Genomic DNA, 16,733 nt, shown 5'->3' with positions numbered 1-16,733 from the left:
CACAACCAATCTCTGCTCTGCTCTTTTCATTTCTCTGCATGATCTAGGAGACCAGGGAGAGAGGGGATCTGATCACAGAAGGAGCGGGAGACCAGGAGCCTGCCTCACCTCTGTCTCCTGGCTGCCCTGCTCTCCTGCCTCTGATTCTGCACTGCTCTCTGCCACAGCCTCTTCCTACTCACTTCACCAAACCCTATTGCCCCTTCAGCTTCTGACACCTCCCAGTCTGTTCCCTCTTCTCCCTCTGGCCACTTGTCGCTGTCCCACCACCAATCCCCTTACTCTGAGCATTCTTCCACCGGGGGTTTCCCTCGGGAGTTCCCCAGCTGGTGCCTCCCACCACTCCTCTGCATCCAGCCAGTCCCTGACAATCTGCTTCATTTTTAGTGTTAACTGTATAAATCAACCTCTAGGGTCCCTGTGTATCTTGCTTCATAGAGATCAGTCTTCTGTCCAAAGTGCAAGTCCTTTTAAAGATAAAGAAAAGAGAGCAGGGGTCTTTAAATCGCCTATCTATAGTTAGCAACTGGAAAGAAGACAGTTCCTACTATGTTGAGATGTACTTATACTTAAATTGCAGCAATTGTTTCTGCATTTGCATCTCTACATATCAATTAGCCTATGCAAATCTTACAAAAATTCACGTCGACTTTTGCCCTCTTTTTTTTGGTGCTCTTGCTTGGCGATGCCTAAGTGACCAACCTGAACTCCCCATGCAAACTAATGAAGGTGATGCAGGGAGCACTTAAAGAATTTGATTGTTTCAGCTGCAGAGTGTGCAGAATCCCAAATTTAGCCTGTCTCCTTGGCATTATCCGGTTGACAACACTTCCAAGTTTGAGGGCTTTTTCTGACTGGTCAGCATGCTGATTCAATGCAGCAGAAGCCTGAAAGCCACATGACAGCTGTGACAATCCTTGCTGTTTCCTGCTAGGTCAAACGACAGTCCACAAACTAGCTAAATCAGCATTGGTGGCACCATCTTACAGAGTAATGGAGTACTGCTATCTCACTTTGCATCTGGCCTGCCTTAAGGTAGCTGCCTCTGCTTTTGGCTACTGTTAAAATCAGCCATGGGGAAAGCTGCTGCTTCCTGGGATGAAACCTCAGGCAGGTCTGCATAACAGGTGGTCCTTATGGCATACGCAGCACACCAGCCATGTGCAATGGCTTGTCACATGCTTTGCAACTCCACTATTGCTGCTCCTACTTTATAAAATACCTGGTGAACCACAATGTATTGCTGGCATGCCACATATGGTCCTGTGGGACATTCGTTGTGCTTAGTTTTATTATGTTACTCAAGATCTGCACATCTGCAAAGCAAACCAACAGAATACACACACATGCACACATGCACAAATATATATACATGCATACATACTTGAACGTACATACATAGATACATGCACAATGTTTCTGTATGCTACTTTTATGCAGACAGTGCATATATGGGCAACCAACAAGGACCTGGGGAACAGCCTCATTGGCTCCTGCATATGTCAGCAGGTTAGATGCCTCTATTACTAATTCTCAGAAGATGTTTTCCTGTGCATGCAAATTCTAGAGAAAATGAGAAGACACCCACGGACCATGTGGACTAAGATGGGCAGATAGGAAAAGATTATTGTCTTTGGGAGACTCAGACCTTGACACTGCTTAGAACTTAATCCCCTTTTAATGAGTCCGGGATGCAAGTAATAATATTATGATGAATAAAATGCAGTAATTTTCCAAGAGAAGCTGTCAGACATTGCCCCAAATAAACCCCATGCAGAGCAAGGAAGCTTTGCTGGCTTGCTTTTTTCAGCTGCAGGCAGATAATAGTTTTTAAGAGAGTTTAAGATTGTATAGCACAGGTAGTATTGCCCATGGTGTACTAATTTGTTCTGTTCTGCTGTTACCTGTTTTGAAATAGGTGTTGCAGGTTTTTTTAACCACTCTACAAATACCTACAAAATTGGATTGACCTGTGGTGACATGGGAATGAGTGCACACCCACCAAGGGCAACACCTCTTTGATACCACCTTCAGCTTTCCAAAACCTATATACCTTGTCTTCATCCTACTCCTTCAAACACTTCCCCCCGTGTTTCCAATCACTACAGAAACCGGTCACTCTGCTTTTGTAACAAAGATAGTACGCTTTGATGTTCTGGAAGACATGGTGCCAAAATGCATACGGAATGAAAATTGAATTTGCTAGCAAAGCATTATAAAATGCAAACATCTTCTAGGCAGAGGTTATTGATATTGTTATGGATTCTTGTTATGTAAAACTCTTGGGAATAATCCACTCTGTAGGAAACTTGCAAGTGGTAGCAGTAAGATACTGGCAATCCAGCCAAATACTTAATGATGGGAATCTAAACTTCACATCAGTACAGTGGTACTTCGGGTTACAGACGCTTCAGGTTACAGACGCTTCAGGTTACAGACTCCACTAACCCAGGAATAGTACCTCAGGTTAAGAACGTTGCTTCAGGATGAGAACAGAAATCGTGCTCCGGCGGCACGGCGGCAGTGAGAGGCCCCATTAGCTAAAGTGGTACCTCAGGTTAAAAACAGTTTCAGGTTAAGAATGGACCTCCAGAATGAATTAAGTTCTTAACCCAAGGCACCACTGTATAGATATCACCAGTGAAGGACCTTTACCATGATGCAGCAAACCTACCTAGGCTTATCTAGTAGTGCCTCTCATTTCCCCAGAGCCCAATACCTGCCCTGGATCCCCTGCCTTCCGGCTTCCCTTGGCGGACACCTCTGAAGACTGCTGCCCCACTCTCTCTACGGCTCCCCTTCAAACCTGCTCTCTCTTCCCGTCACTGCCCGCTGGGAGCCCACCCAGCCTCCTGCAACCATACAGTTGCCTCAGGCCGAGAGTGGTGTGTGTGTGGGGGGAGCCTATTCTGCTATGGCTAGAAGCTGCCCAACCTCCCCGGATCACAGAGTTCATGGAGAGTGAAAGTGATGCTCTCACTTCCAGTTTCTGGAATACCACACACACTTGAACATGAGCCAGTATTGCCTCCCTTTAACCTGCAGGAGACAGTGAGAGCCATCAGGCAGGAGCTCTCACACCTTGTGGCCAGGTGGGCAGGCTCAGAGATGTATGGGTCCAGGCCCCTGGGAAAGGAGCGCCAGGTGCTGGCACTGCAACCACAGAAGAAGAAGAGGAGTAGGAGTTTGAATTTGATATCTTGCTTTATCACTACCCGAAGGAGTCTCAACGTGGCTAACATTCTCCTTTCCCTTCCTCCCCCACAACAAACACTCTGTGAAGTGAGTGGGGCTGAGAGACTTTGGAGGGGCTGAGTGTGACTAGCCCAAGGTCACCCAGCAGCTGCATGTGGAAGAGTGGGGACGTGAACCCGGTTCACCAGATTACGAGTCTACCGCTCTTAACCACTACACCACACTGGCTCTCCACACTGGAAGAGCCCGCCACACTCAGGACACTGTGCTGCTGCCACATGCTGAAATGCTGCTGCTGCCTACCACACCATCTGCACCTCAGAGAAGCAGTTCCCCGACAGGGCGTCTGTGCATAGCCAAGTGATGAGACAATGGCCAGTGCCAACAGCAGTGGCACCATGGGCAGCTGGAGCCCTTGCTGTGTGCACCACATAAAAAACCCCAGAAAAAACTCACACCCCCATCCCCTCCCTGGACGTCATTTTAGGCATCCGATTTCCATACATGTCTGGAATTTTCCGGATGCATGGCAAGCCTAAACCCACCCTATATTTGATTGCAAGTGTACATGGATTAACTTGCAGGATAGAACTAGCACCTGGTTTTATAAGTTTATTGCAATGATGATTATTGCCTAATGGGTGATGCGGATGGCAGGAAAGAGAGATTAGATCTCCACCATCCTTGTGACTTCAAATAGTTCTTCAGCTGAGGTCTTCTAAGTGGTCAATGGGCTTTGGGGATCTGGCCCAAATGGTGGGCTACTGGACCCCTTGGAGGCCTGCTGTAACAAATTCACAAAAGCACTTACATACAGTTGCTCCAAGTAAAATGCCACTCTTAGTAGAGTTAAGGAAGAGATGAAGACCTGGGCCACTGAGCCCAATGGGATCCTCACCTGCGCTTTACTTGTTAGCTCATCTTTGAGTGAGGTTTGTATCTCTCCCCTGCATAAAAGGGTCTTTTCAGCAGTGGCTCCTCAGCTATGGAATATCACTTAACACTTTCCCCCCTGCACCAGCTAAAAAACTTATCTCTTTCCCAAGGCTTTTAATGCTGTGGCTCCTTGATGCACTAGGACACCAATTTCTATAGTTAGGAGGAAGAGAGGTAATATTGACTGATATTTTTTATGCTTTCTATTGGAACCATTTAATTATTTTTACTGGTATATTGTTTTATGGTTAGTTTGATTTTATATTTGATGCACCCCATCCTGGGATCACTTGCTTGATGAAGAGTGGCTTGAAACAAAATAAATAAATGAAATGAAATACATTTAAATCTGAATTATATAAGGCCACATGCACTGATAGGGAAAGCAGCAGCTGAGGTATATTTCAATTGCAAATTCTCAGGGCAGAAAACTGCAGACAAAGTCATAGAAGAAAGTAATATAACAGCAAGCACTTGATTAACAGCCCTGGTGCTTTTTTATCGTTATCAACTATTTACAAAGAGGCATTTATATGTTTTGCATCTCTGGGGAACTGGCACTTAGCATTAAAAATACATGAACCACCAATGAAGTTCTGGTGAACCTTATGGCCTGTTAATAATGCAAAAATCTCAGAATCCAGGTGATGATACAGGTAAACAAAAGAAGGAAGAATGCTGGGAGAAGAATTAGCCTAATGTACAAGAGAAATAATTATGGAAAAGGCAGTGTTGGTTCTTATCTCTGCTTTCTTTCTTTGCTCCCCTCTGTATTATAAAACAAAGTATTGTACAACATCCGACCTCATGCACAAAAAACGAAGTCTAAAAAATGCACAATAGCTGTAATCAGGAGGCTAATATATGGTAATTGCAGCATTTAGATCTCCACACACACAATTCTAAAATGAATGAGTCTAATTATTACCTTAAGGGCATCTTGGGTGTCATCCAGGCAGTAGACACGGATATTATATTCCAAGGATGAGCAGATCAGTGGACCAAAGATGGCCAGCTTGAGACGCTTGGCAGCTGCTTTGGTGATCGACTGCCCTACCAAGGCATAGGTGCTGAGAGTTTCTGTCAGGATATGGCAGGCCTCTGGATCCAACTGAATGTAGCATGGGGTGGTGAAGTTTTCTTCTCCAACTGCTACCACATCCTAAAAGGTGGGAAGTTAACAACACAAAAGAACAAACATGATCAGCCATATGCATGATGGGATCCATCCAGCTCACTGTTATGATTCAGGAACCACCTACCCAATTATGCTGCTTTCAAAAGCAGGAGGTGTCTGACAGCAGAGATAGCCAAGAAGCTGAGAATCAGGGGCCAGCATTCAAATAAGTTTAGGGACTGTATCTTTTGGGACCCTTGTTTTTTATTTACTTATTTCTAGAAGCATGAATTGATGCTTTTGAATTATGGTGCTGGAGGAGACTCTTGAGAGTCCCATGGACTGCAAGAAGATCAATCCTATCCATTCTGAAGGAAATCAGCCCTGAGTGCTCACTGGAAGGACAGATCCTGAAGCTGAGGCTCCAATACTTTGGCCACCTCATGAGAAGAGAAGACTCCTTGGAAAAGACCCTGATGTTGGGAAAGATGGAGGGCACAAGAAGGGGACGACAGAGGACGAGGTGGTTGGACAGTGTTCTCGAAGCTACCAGCATGAGTTTGACCAAACTGCGGGAGGCAGTGGAAGACAGGAGTGCCTGGAATGCTCTGGTCCATGGGGTCACAAAGAGTCGGACACGACTAAACAACAACAATAAGAAGCATTTCTAACATGAGTCTACCACTAAAAAGAAACACTAGTTATATCAGATACATTGACTTCTAAAAGAAAGCCTAGCAGGAAAGGTGCACTGATCTATTTCTAAAAAATCATCTTGTGAATGCCATCTCACTCATTCTATTTGCAAGCTTACTAAGGAAGAGCATAAGTGAAGATCAAGAGCATGGAGAAAACTGACCTGCATAACTGATTATGCTTGTGGAGAATTATCCTGCTCACAGGTCCATATGCAAGACAAAACCATAGGGAAAGGGCCATAGTGCAATGACAGATGACCTGCTTTGCATGCAGAAAGTGCCAGGAACAATCCCTAGTGTCTCCGGGTAGGGCAAGGAAATAAATACCCCTGTCTGAGATCCTGGAGAAGCGCTGCCAGTCAGTGCAGACAGTAGTGATGGACCAATGGTCTGACTGAGAGGAAGGCAGCTTTCTATCACTGGATCACAGACAAAGAGATACTTTTGAATACTTTCCTTGCTTATTTTTCTGTGCAATACTGCATGGGGACAAAAGGTGTCTGGTAAGTTTGGTTCAAAAATAAAACAAGCAAGAACAGAGGAATGTGCAACTGCAAATGTTGTATCTGTGACACACGGCGCTCTGACAAACCTTCTCTCTGCAGTCTCCAAAGGATGCTGGCAATGCTGGTGATCCAGGGAAATAGGGCTGCTGGATCTGGTTATTTCCTAGCTTGGGGACAGATTCAAGACTCTGGGTAGAGGCGATGCTGCACATTTGCAAAGGTGACACCGTCCTTCCTAAGGGCTAGGAAGAAAGGTGCCACCTGAAATGCTGATTCTACACACCCCTGCCAGACAAGTCATGAAGCATTTGTGCAGGCACTCATAAGGCTGACCTGCCTCCAGCCATGCAAACATCTGTTCAATTGAGTAAGAGCAAGAGACAGGAGATTGGTTCCCAAAAAGCGTGAGTGAGGAAGCTTGCTGAAGGTGAGGCTTACTATGCAAGAACCTTGGTGATTGTTTGCAGACTATGTGTGTGATTCTGGAAACTAGTTTTAACAACTGCATGGTCATGATGAACATATGAAGTTGCCTTCTCCTGAAAAAGAGCATTGGTCCATTTAGCCCAGTCTCAAGGAAGACAGAGAGCTTTTCGCAGCCCTGAGCTTCTGGATTCAGAGATGCCTCAGGGCTTCCGTTAACGGATGGAACAATGTATTTAGCTGTAACTGCTTTTGGGGTTTTTTTTATAATTATAATTGTTTTTAGAACGTTCTGTTTTAGAGTGTTTTAGCTTTGCTTTTAAATTGTGTTTATCTGTCCTGGGTTCCTCGGGGATATAAATTCAATCCATCAATCAATATTTACTTTTTTATTGCATTTCTATACTGCTTCACAGCAAGGCTCAATGAACAAAATACAAAAATGAAATATAAGCAATAAACACAATGAAATGCCATATACAGAATAAAAGTAAATAGCACACACAAGGAATAAAAGACAGGGACTCCAACTGAAGCCTAATTCAATTAAGGGCTCTTCCACCACATTACAGAAAGCAAGAACGCTTGCAATGGAGTTTCTCAGTGCACATGGGGAATATATGCAGAAGAGGCAGAACCTAAGCTGGGTAGGACTTTAAACACACACACAAAACACTTGAACTGGGCCTTGAAATAAACAAGTAGCTTGTGCATGCAAAACATGTGTAAAATAGTCTGAGCTATAATTTTCCCACATCTAATCTAAGGTCACGATTCAAACCATCGTCCTCTGTCTGCAGACCTACACAGAAAGGCAGAATCAGTGCCATATCTGCAGCCCTGCTGGCAAAGATATCCAGTCCAGCGGTGGCGTCATGCTGCCACTATTTAGAATAGCCAGATAATTTACCACAAATGACTAATAACTTGTCCTGAAGAGTTGTGGCAAGCAAGCAATTATGGTGGTATACGTTGAAGGTCTGTAGACTCACCTCCCACTGTCCCTGGGCAGTTTGGTTCTTGAGCTGGATCTTCCAGTCTTCCGTGTTTGGTTCCGCACAGTGGCGCATTGTCAGAATGACAGGGCGAGTCAGCAGTGCTCCTGGAGGTCCACAGCTCACCACAGGGGTCAAAAGGGTTTGGCTGTCTTCTACCGGTGGCCTGGCAAGATTATAGGAAGGGAAATCCATGTTTTTCCACATGATTTTAATAAATATTATGTAGAAGCAGGTTTCTTTTTCAAATCTATCATCATAGTTATTCCTCAGTGCAAGATGTGATGTTCCTTAATGTTTAAACCATTGCACAAGAAGGAAGCGCGCAAGAAAAAACACAAAAATCCCAGAACAATGGTAGCCAGCCTTTTTGCAAAGTTCAAGTTGACTAAAAACTACAGAAGTCTTTGCCAACCAGGTGCTCTCCAGATGTTTTGGACAACATGTGCCACCAGCCCCAGTAGCTCAAAACATCTGGTTGGAGAAGGCTTCTACAGAGCAACTTTAATTAATTGTATTTTTTATTTTAGATTTATAAACCGGCTCATGGCTGGAGGTCATCGAAGCAGCAGACAAGATAAAAAAAAAATAGGATAAAACAAGACACTTGACTTCTAAAAGCAATAAAATCATTTCTATGAAAACAACCACATATCTGCAAATATGCAATGAATGTTCCGGTGGCAACTGGGTCACACCCTCAGGGAAAGCCATCTTCAATATAAACGTCGTCAATGACTTCAATGACTGTCTAATTTAGGCTGGTAAGGGACGTGGGTGGCGCTGTGGGTTAAACCACAGAGCCTAGGACTGGCCCATCAGAAGGTCGGCGGTTCGAATCCCTGCGGCGGTGTGAGCTTCCATTGCTTGGTCCCTGCTCCTGCCAACCTAGCAGTTTGAAAGCATGTCAAAGTGCAAGTTGATAAATAGGTACCTCTCCAGCGGGAAGGTAAACGGCATTTCCGTGCGCTGCTCTGGTTCGCCAGAAGCGGCTTAGTCATGCTGGCCACATGACCTGGAAGCTGTACACCGGCTCCCTCGGCCAATAAAGCGAGATGAGCCAACCCCAGAGTCAGTCATAACTGGACCTAATGGTCAGGGGTCCCTTTACCTTTAAGTGATTCCAGAGGGTGGTTCTAGATCAGGGGCAGGGAACTTCATGCCAAGCAGTCAAATGTGACTCTCCAAGCCTCTCTAGGTCACATTCTCTCCCCAAACCAAGCCCATATTGCTCCTTGTCTGCACTCACCTTGAGTGCTTCTGCCTGGCTAGAATGCATCATTTGATCATGTTTCCTGCTCTTCCGGATGGAGGACAAAGAGGTGTGCATTTGTAGAAACCTTTGGCTTTTGCATAGCTGAATTGTGACCATGCCTACTACTTTCATGAGTCACCCAGAAGTGCCTACCACCTTCCCTAGACTATAGATTTGTGGCCCCAATCTCATTTTATATGGTCCTCAGCACTTCCTGAAGCTGCTCCATTCTCCTATCCCTCCAGAGTCCCTTCATTCCTTCCTGCTTGTTCCCTCCTCATTTTTCTTGGCTCTTTAAAATGTTCTCTCCCTCTTTTTATGTCATTGCCATGGTTCGAAAGTTGAAAATAATAACACTGCCTGCACACAAGACCTAGAAATGGAGGGATTCTGTACTATGGATGAGAAAAGGTCCAGCAGAGAAGGGAATAAGCTGCACTCCCAAAATATCTATCAGCTATAAAGACTTCAGCCTAATCCACACATCACAGTATGCCAAACTAAGGCTTACCAAGGTGGTGCAAATGAATGCTTTGGATTACTTGTTCATCGTAAAAGGCATCACTGTACCGACTGGGTTTAAAATAGTTTAATTGTCATGACTCTCTCAAGGAACATGGGGAACTGTAGTTTTATAGAAGGTTTCTGAGAATTCCATTCCCTACCTAACCTTCTCAGTGAGCTACAAATCTCAGGATTCCCCATGGGGAGTTCATGCTAGCAAACCGATTGTGCCATCTGTCAGTATGTCTGTGATTTGGTTTGCAAAAGTGAAATCTTGCTTTTTGACTGACATGCAGTTTCAACAGCTATATTCAAGGAAAAGGAGAAAGAAGAGCGTAGAGTGAGAAGAGGGAAATGAATCACTCACAAAGAGCAAATGGTAACCCTTCCAGTCGGGTTAACTAAAGGCTTTGCAAATTTAAAACTCTATTGTCTTCCTACTGCTGTCTTGCTCTATTAATTTTTTTGTTTGCCTCTTCTTCCAAATTAGGATTTCCCATTTTATTCTTATCACTTTTATCCTCCTCCATGTTTAAATTTTGAAAAAGGTGAGCTAATTTCCCAGTAACTGAAAATGATTCACAATTTTGTCTACAGATCCAAACTGAGACAGAGAGGATGTCTGTACAGGCTTTTAATTATTTGGATTTTTTATTCACAGCTGCTAGGGTGAGCTAATAAAACTCGTACGATAATTCTGTCAAATGCATTCCTTAAAAAAGGGTAAGTGTTTAAAAAATAATTCTCTAATTCCCGACTCATAAAGGGATCTCACAAATGTTATTTTAATATTCTGCTCCTTTTCAATATCTTTCAATATCTGTTTGCCAGTCAGCCACATCACAGCACTCTACCATCACCAAGAGATGGCAAATGAGCTCTGGAAGCTGCTTTTAATAACATCACATGGTAATCACAATAGTGCTAGACCTTTGCAAAGATTCAATAATAATCAAATGCATTACTTGCCCACTTAAATGAATGGGACTTAAATGTGCTAAAGTTTGGCTGGGTTCTAAGCCTCATAGAGGGAAAACAAAGTCTTTAAAATGGTGCTATTTGCTGGGTTGCCAGGTGATGTGACCAAGCTGAACATGGTTAGGATCCAGCCTAAGTCCCTCTTCTCTGGTCCCGCCCCACTCCACTCCCAAAATGCCACTTTTGGGGAGACTTACACCAGTCTTGGGATGCGGATGGCACTGTGGGTTAAACCACAGAGCCTAGGACTTGTAGATCAAAAGGTCGAATCCCTGCAATGGGGTGAGCTCTCATTGCTCGGTCCCTGCTCCCTCCTGCCAACCTAGCAGTTCGAAAGCACATCAAAGTGCAAGTAGATAAATAGGTACCGCTCTGGCGGGAAGGTAAACGGTGTTTCCGTGCGCTGCTCTGGTTCGCCAGAAGTGGCTTAGTCAACCTGGCCACATGACCCGGAAGCTGTATGCTGTCTCCCTCGGCCAGTAGCGCCAGATGAGCGCCGCAATCCCAGAGTCGGTCACAACTGGACCTAATAGTCAGGGGTCCCTTTACCTTTACCTTACACCGGTCTTGACTCTACCAGCTTCAGCTCAGCTGGCGGAGCCAGGATAAGCAAGTTCCACCTGCGTATATTGGGTTAAGCCAGGGTTGGAGACTTAATGCTGGCTGAAGCTGCTTATCCAGGGCTGGCCCAGGATGTTTCACCAATTAAGGCCATTCCCCTGTGTCCTCTGCCGCCATGCCCCTGCCTCCTTCATGGGTGAGGGGCATAGTGGTAGGGGGCATGGCTGTGGAGGAGGCGGGGCATGGTGGGTGCATGACCCAACAGTGAGCAGTGTGTTCCCTGGGCCCAGATCTTCTGCCAGAGGCAACCACTTCACATTGTGTTATGGGCAGCCCAGCCCTAGGTTTCTCCCAGTGGATCTTGCCATAGGATTGTTCCCTAACAATGCAACCCTTTGCATGTCTATTCAGAAATAACATTCATGTGTTTTCCATGGGGCTTACTTTGAGGAAAGCATGCACTGATCCTTATCTCTTTGCTAATAAAGTACTGGTTTATGGTTGCTAGAGCAATTAATAGAATAATTTGAAAGAATATATATCTCATTCCTTTATTATACTTTGCGATTTAAATCTGTAATTAAGAGATGCTAAAGAATTGCTATGTCATATGGTAGCAGCAGCTAGCTTTCTTTATGCTGAGTACTGTAATGAAAGAACAATTCCTATAAATGAGGAATGAAAGAAGATAAATTTCATTGATATGAAATTAATGAAAAATCAACACGTAAGAACCAAAGAAGGAAGACAAAGATGTAATTATTACAACAAAGACTGTTGTTTGTTTCTCAAGTTTTGAAACAGCAAAACACATACTTTTATTGATGTTAATCAAGTGATTAATGTTCTAGAGATTGTCGCTGACATACATTACAGCTTAGAAGATGTTTAAAAAGGTGTGCTTACTATTATTCGTAAGGATAATAATATAGGGAAGTTTTGTTTATGTATTTTTGCAACAGTATTTTGTAAAATAAAGATAATAACACATATCTCAAAAATAACAATGGGCATAATTACAGTGGGATGGTAGAGAGTCCTGAAACAATGCTGAACCTACAGAATTTGCCTTGCCATTAACATGCCTTTTGGGGAGAGTGAAGCGAGATCCTGTGAGTATCTGACAGCAACACTACCATTTCATATGGACCATTAGATTCCCATGCTGATGGCTTACTAACACTTTCACTGACACCCTCAGGCTTTTATGTGCTTTAATGGGAAAATAGCACATGAGAGGCCTCACAGTGCTTTGACACCCACAACCTTCATCCAGCAGAAAGAGAAGCTTTATTATTTGGCCAAAGAGTGAATGCTGTCAAGCTCAAGCGGAATGAATCTAGGGAGATTAGAAAGAGAGATAAAAGTTCTGGAGCATAGAGGTGCAAAAACAAGGAGCTGGGATGGAGGCCTGGAGGAATAACACATTTCTGCTTTTAGTCTGAGCTATTAAGAGCTGCTTTGTCGCATTCTGAAGTGAGGCTCACGGGACGCCATGTTTGCAGTGAATTAGCTTTGCTCAAAGAGGGCCTGGTCTTCTAACACTCACAACACAATCTTATGCATGTTTACCTTAGGCTACAATCTTAAGCACAGGTACCTAGGAATCAGACCCACTGGACCCAATGAGACTTCTTTCCAAGTACAGGATTGCAGTGCTGAACTTGGCTTGTAACTTTCCACTGTTAAAATCAAGCTTGTACTTCAGTACTCAAACAACTACCACTGATGATTATTTCTACTGGTGTTTTTGTAAAATGTGCACTTGTGATAAACCATCCTAAATCCTGGATTTCAGAATGATGCTGGTCTGCCATGCTACAGGCTTACATAGCTCTTGATGGGGTTTTTGTGTGACAATTTTTGGAGGTGGATGTGTGGGAGGGAGTTGGCTATAACCCTGCTGAACAGCACCTTCAAGGCTGCTGCTTCCCCCCACCCCTTGAATACTGGCATGAACCTGAGAGCTGAGTAGCTGCAAAATTCAAATTCCTACACCGCATGAGAGAGACCTCTGGTTAGATTTACAAACACATATGCGCGCGCGCACACACACACACACACACACACACACACACGAGTGTTCCATTTCTGGGTCTGCTTGCAAACCATTCTGTGGCCTCAGCAGCTTTTCCAGTCTTGTGTCGATACAGATATATGCTGATCAGAACGCTGTGTTCACACACTTTGCCTCCTCCCTGCAATTAGCGCTAAAGCAAATGCACTGTAAGCAGAGCCTTCTTTTACCTCATGTTTTCTTTTCGGTGAACTGTCACATACATTTCATAGACTCTCCCCTGGGGAACGGCCCCTGCAGGAATCAGCAAACTTACTCCTGCAGAACAACAACGAGAGAGAGAGAAAAGCAGATAAAATAAAGAGTGGAAAAGAAAGGCAGGCTGACCTTTTGAGGAAGAAGCTCGGGAACACATGGCTCTGCATGCCAAAATCCCACTCAAAGCAGGGTGCTTTATGGCTATCTTGATGCTTTTACCTGGCAGTTTATTACTTGCTGATGCCTCTTCCGCTTGTCTCCAGCAATGAAGGAGTCGGAAAAGGGGTGTTTCCCCCTCCCTTCTTGTTTTATTTAAGGAACAAGCAGATGGCTGCTCTGTTGCTTACATTGTAAAAATGAAGGAGGGGGAAACAACAATTACATCTACTATTCCAAACAGTAGTAATGGGATCATTTCCCTTGGCAATTCTCATTTAATTAAACTTTTAGAAAGGCCAGCAAAGCATTGCCCCATGAAACAACAGGAGCATTTTTTTTCTGCCGCCCAGAAGATATCAGTTTATCTGGTCATCATCTACCATTTAGATGTGATAGTCAGTCCTGAATATTGTTGAATAGGGCATGGGGAGCTAGGAATCACTCCAAACCAGATCCTAAAATAAATGAAGGAAGTTAATGGAAGGAAAGTTTCATATCTGTTCAGCAACCCCTTGCCTCCCAGCCCCAGCCCCCACTTATCTCATGTTCAGGGGAAGAACTATAACAAACAGATAGAGCTTCTGCTTTCTTGCAGAAGATCCCACGTTCAACCCCTGCTTCCTTCAGGTTGGGATGGGAAGACTGGAGAACCACTGCCAGTGACAGTATTGAGCTAGCCATTGCTCTGACTCTGTATAAGGTAACTTCCTATGCATTTCCCTTTGTTCAGGAGGGCCCTCAACATCCTGATAAGGTGCTGTTGTTGTGGGGGAGGGGTTTGGGGGGGGAGAAGGGGAAGGGAAGCTTTCCTTCCATGACCTTCCTTAAATCAGTATGCAATGTAAAATGTAATGCAATATGTGTATGTACAGTATGTAACTAAAAAACCAATAAAGATTATCTTGAAAAAATAAATCAGTATGCAATATCATAGAATCATAAAATCATAGAGTTGTAGAGTTGGAAGGGACCCTGCAATGCAGGAACATGCAGCTGTCCCATACAGGGATTGAGCCTACAGCCTTGGTGTTATCAGCACCATGCTCTAACCAACTGAGCTATCCAGGCTACCCTTTTCCAGATGTTCTAAATGGGTGCAATGGACACCTAGGAAGGGTGGGGTGGTGGCATTGTGGCAGCATACTCCACCCCACAGCTGCACACATTTGTGAAAATTCCTGAGAGCCCGCATGCATTTAGTTAAATGCACAGTGAATTCCCCCTGTACAGCTAGAAACCCTTCCTTTGCAATGCTCTGTGTGCATTTATATGTACTTTTGAAAATGACCATTATAATTCTGAAAAAATAACTTTCCCTGTTTGAAACCCCTAAATATTGCATAATAACTTTCAAATACGAAAACACATATGTATTGAGGGGTTCGATGCAGCAAGAGCAATGCTTTGCACTGGAATCTGCGCTGAGAAAAATAAAAATCTTCGTATTCTATGCATCTTCCTTTCTATCCATGGTGTTTACAGCAAACTGAAACTTGGAATGACTAAATTGTTTTGTAATTAATTTGTCCTTTTATGTCTAGTGCCAACAGTGAGGATTTTTGCCTTGAAGGTTGGTTTGTCTTTTGGTGCTACATGAAAGAAAAGGTCAAGGGTTCTGAATCCCACTTCACACATGGAAGTTGAGAGGCCAATGCTTCTGAAGGCAATGACTCAGAGCTTTGCAATTTTCTGCTAAAGAAGGCCAGGGCTTTGGGGAGGAAATATGTGTAATAGCTGAATAAACCCAAATTGGAGAAAGCACTCTTTGGTCTAAACACAGAAGATATAGATTTCCAAGAGTGACCTAAATACAGTGGTACCCCGCAAGACGAACGCCTCGCAAGACGAAAAACTCGCAAAACGAAAGGTTTTTTCGTTTTCGAGTTGCCTCGCAAGACGAATTTCCCTATGGGCTTGCTTCGCAAAACAAAGCTTGCCCCGGGGACAGCGGGTCTTCTCTTTTGAAGCAAGGGGCTGGGGGGAGATAGCGATCTCCCTGCAGCCCCTTGCTGCAAAAGACATCCGGGGGAAGCGGGGAAGCGAAGCGCTTCGCTTCCCGCTGCCCCCGGACCTCTTCTGAAGCAAGGGGCTGGGGGGAGATAGCGATCTCCCTGCAGCCCCTTGCTGCAAAAGACGTCCGGGGGAAGCGGGGAAGCGAAGCGCTTCGCTTCCCGCTGCCCCCGAACCTCTTCTGAAGCAAGGGGCTGGGGGGAGATAGCGATCTCCCTGCAGCCCCTTGCTGCAAAAGACATCCGGGGGAAGCGGGGAAGCGAAGCGCTTCGCCTCCCGCTGCCCCCGAACCTCTTCTGAAGCAAGGGGCTGGGGGGAGATAGCGATCTCCCTGCAGCCCCTTGCTGCAAAAGACGTCCGGGGGAAGCGGGGAAGCGAAGCGCTTCGCTTCCCGCTGCCCCCGAACCTCTTCTGAAGCAAGGGGCTGGGGGGAGATAGCGATCTCCCTGCAGCCCCTTGCTGCAAAAGACGTCCGGGGGCAGCGGGAAGCGAAGCGCTTCTTCCCCGCTTCCCCCGGACGTCTTTTGCAGCAAGGGGCTGCGGGGAGATCGCGTCTCCCGGTGCTCCGAAGCCGGGCGGGGGGCAGGGGACACCTCCCGCCGCCGCGGGGACACCTTTTGAAGGCAGGCGGGGGGGGGAGCAAAGACTTTCGCCCCCCGCCCGCCTTCAGAAGAGGTCCAGGACCTCTTCTGAAGGCTGGCGGGGGGCAAAAGTCTTTGTCCCCCCTGCCTGCCTTCCCAGGGGCTTTTAAATCGCCCCGGACAGCGGAGAAGTCCTCCGCTGTCCGGGGCGATTTTAAAATGCCGCCCGCCAGCATTTTAAGATCGCCCGGACAGCGGAGAAGTCCTCCGCTGTCCCAGGGTTTTTTAAAATGCTGGGGGTGGGAAGAAAAGCCCTTGTCCCCCCCCCAGCCTTCAGAAGAGGTCCGGGGACAGACTGTCCCCGGACCTGGTCTGAAGGCGGTTTCCCTAGGAACGCATTAATTGATTTTCAATGCATTCCTATGGGAAACCGTGCATCGCAAGACGAAAAAACCGCAAGACGAAGAGATTTGCAGAACGAATTAATTTCGTCTTGCGAGGCACCACTGTAATTTTACTTGCTGGGGTGTGTGTGTGCGT

At 45.3% G+C, this 16,733-nt stretch overlaps 1 protein-coding gene and 1 long non-coding RNA gene across 4 annotated transcripts in view; both read right to left on the bottom strand.

Annotated features, from left to right (window-relative positions):
* LOC308594380 overlaps positions 1 to 16,733 on the bottom strand; it is a 920,885-nt gene that overhangs the window by 291,381 nt on the left and 612,771 nt on the right. The gene's annotated exons all lie outside the window — the stretch shown is intronic.
* Positions 1 to 16,733, bottom strand: part of UNC5C (unc-5 netrin receptor C) — a 326,267-nt gene that overhangs the window by 18,305 nt on the left and 291,229 nt on the right. For all 3 annotated transcript variants that reach the window (XM_081206987.1, XM_081206986.1, XM_081206988.1), the window contains 3 exons: positions 13,416 to 13,503; positions 7,868 to 8,036; positions 5,060 to 5,293 (listed from right to left, as the gene is read on the bottom strand). In XM_081206987.1, coding sequence (XP_081063113.1) covers positions 5,060 to 5,293; positions 7,868 to 8,036; positions 13,416 to 13,503 — 491 coding nt within the window. The remainder of the gene's footprint in view (positions 1 to 5,059; positions 5,294 to 7,867; positions 8,037 to 13,415; positions 13,504 to 16,733) is intronic.

Source organism: Podarcis bocagei (genome assembly GCF_964188305.1).
Source record: "Podarcis bocagei genome assembly, chromosome: 9".
Taxonomy (NCBI): Eukaryota; Metazoa; Chordata; class Lepidosauria; order Squamata; family Lacertidae; genus Podarcis; species Podarcis bocagei.
This window is presented reverse-complemented; position numbering and strand designations above follow the sequence as displayed.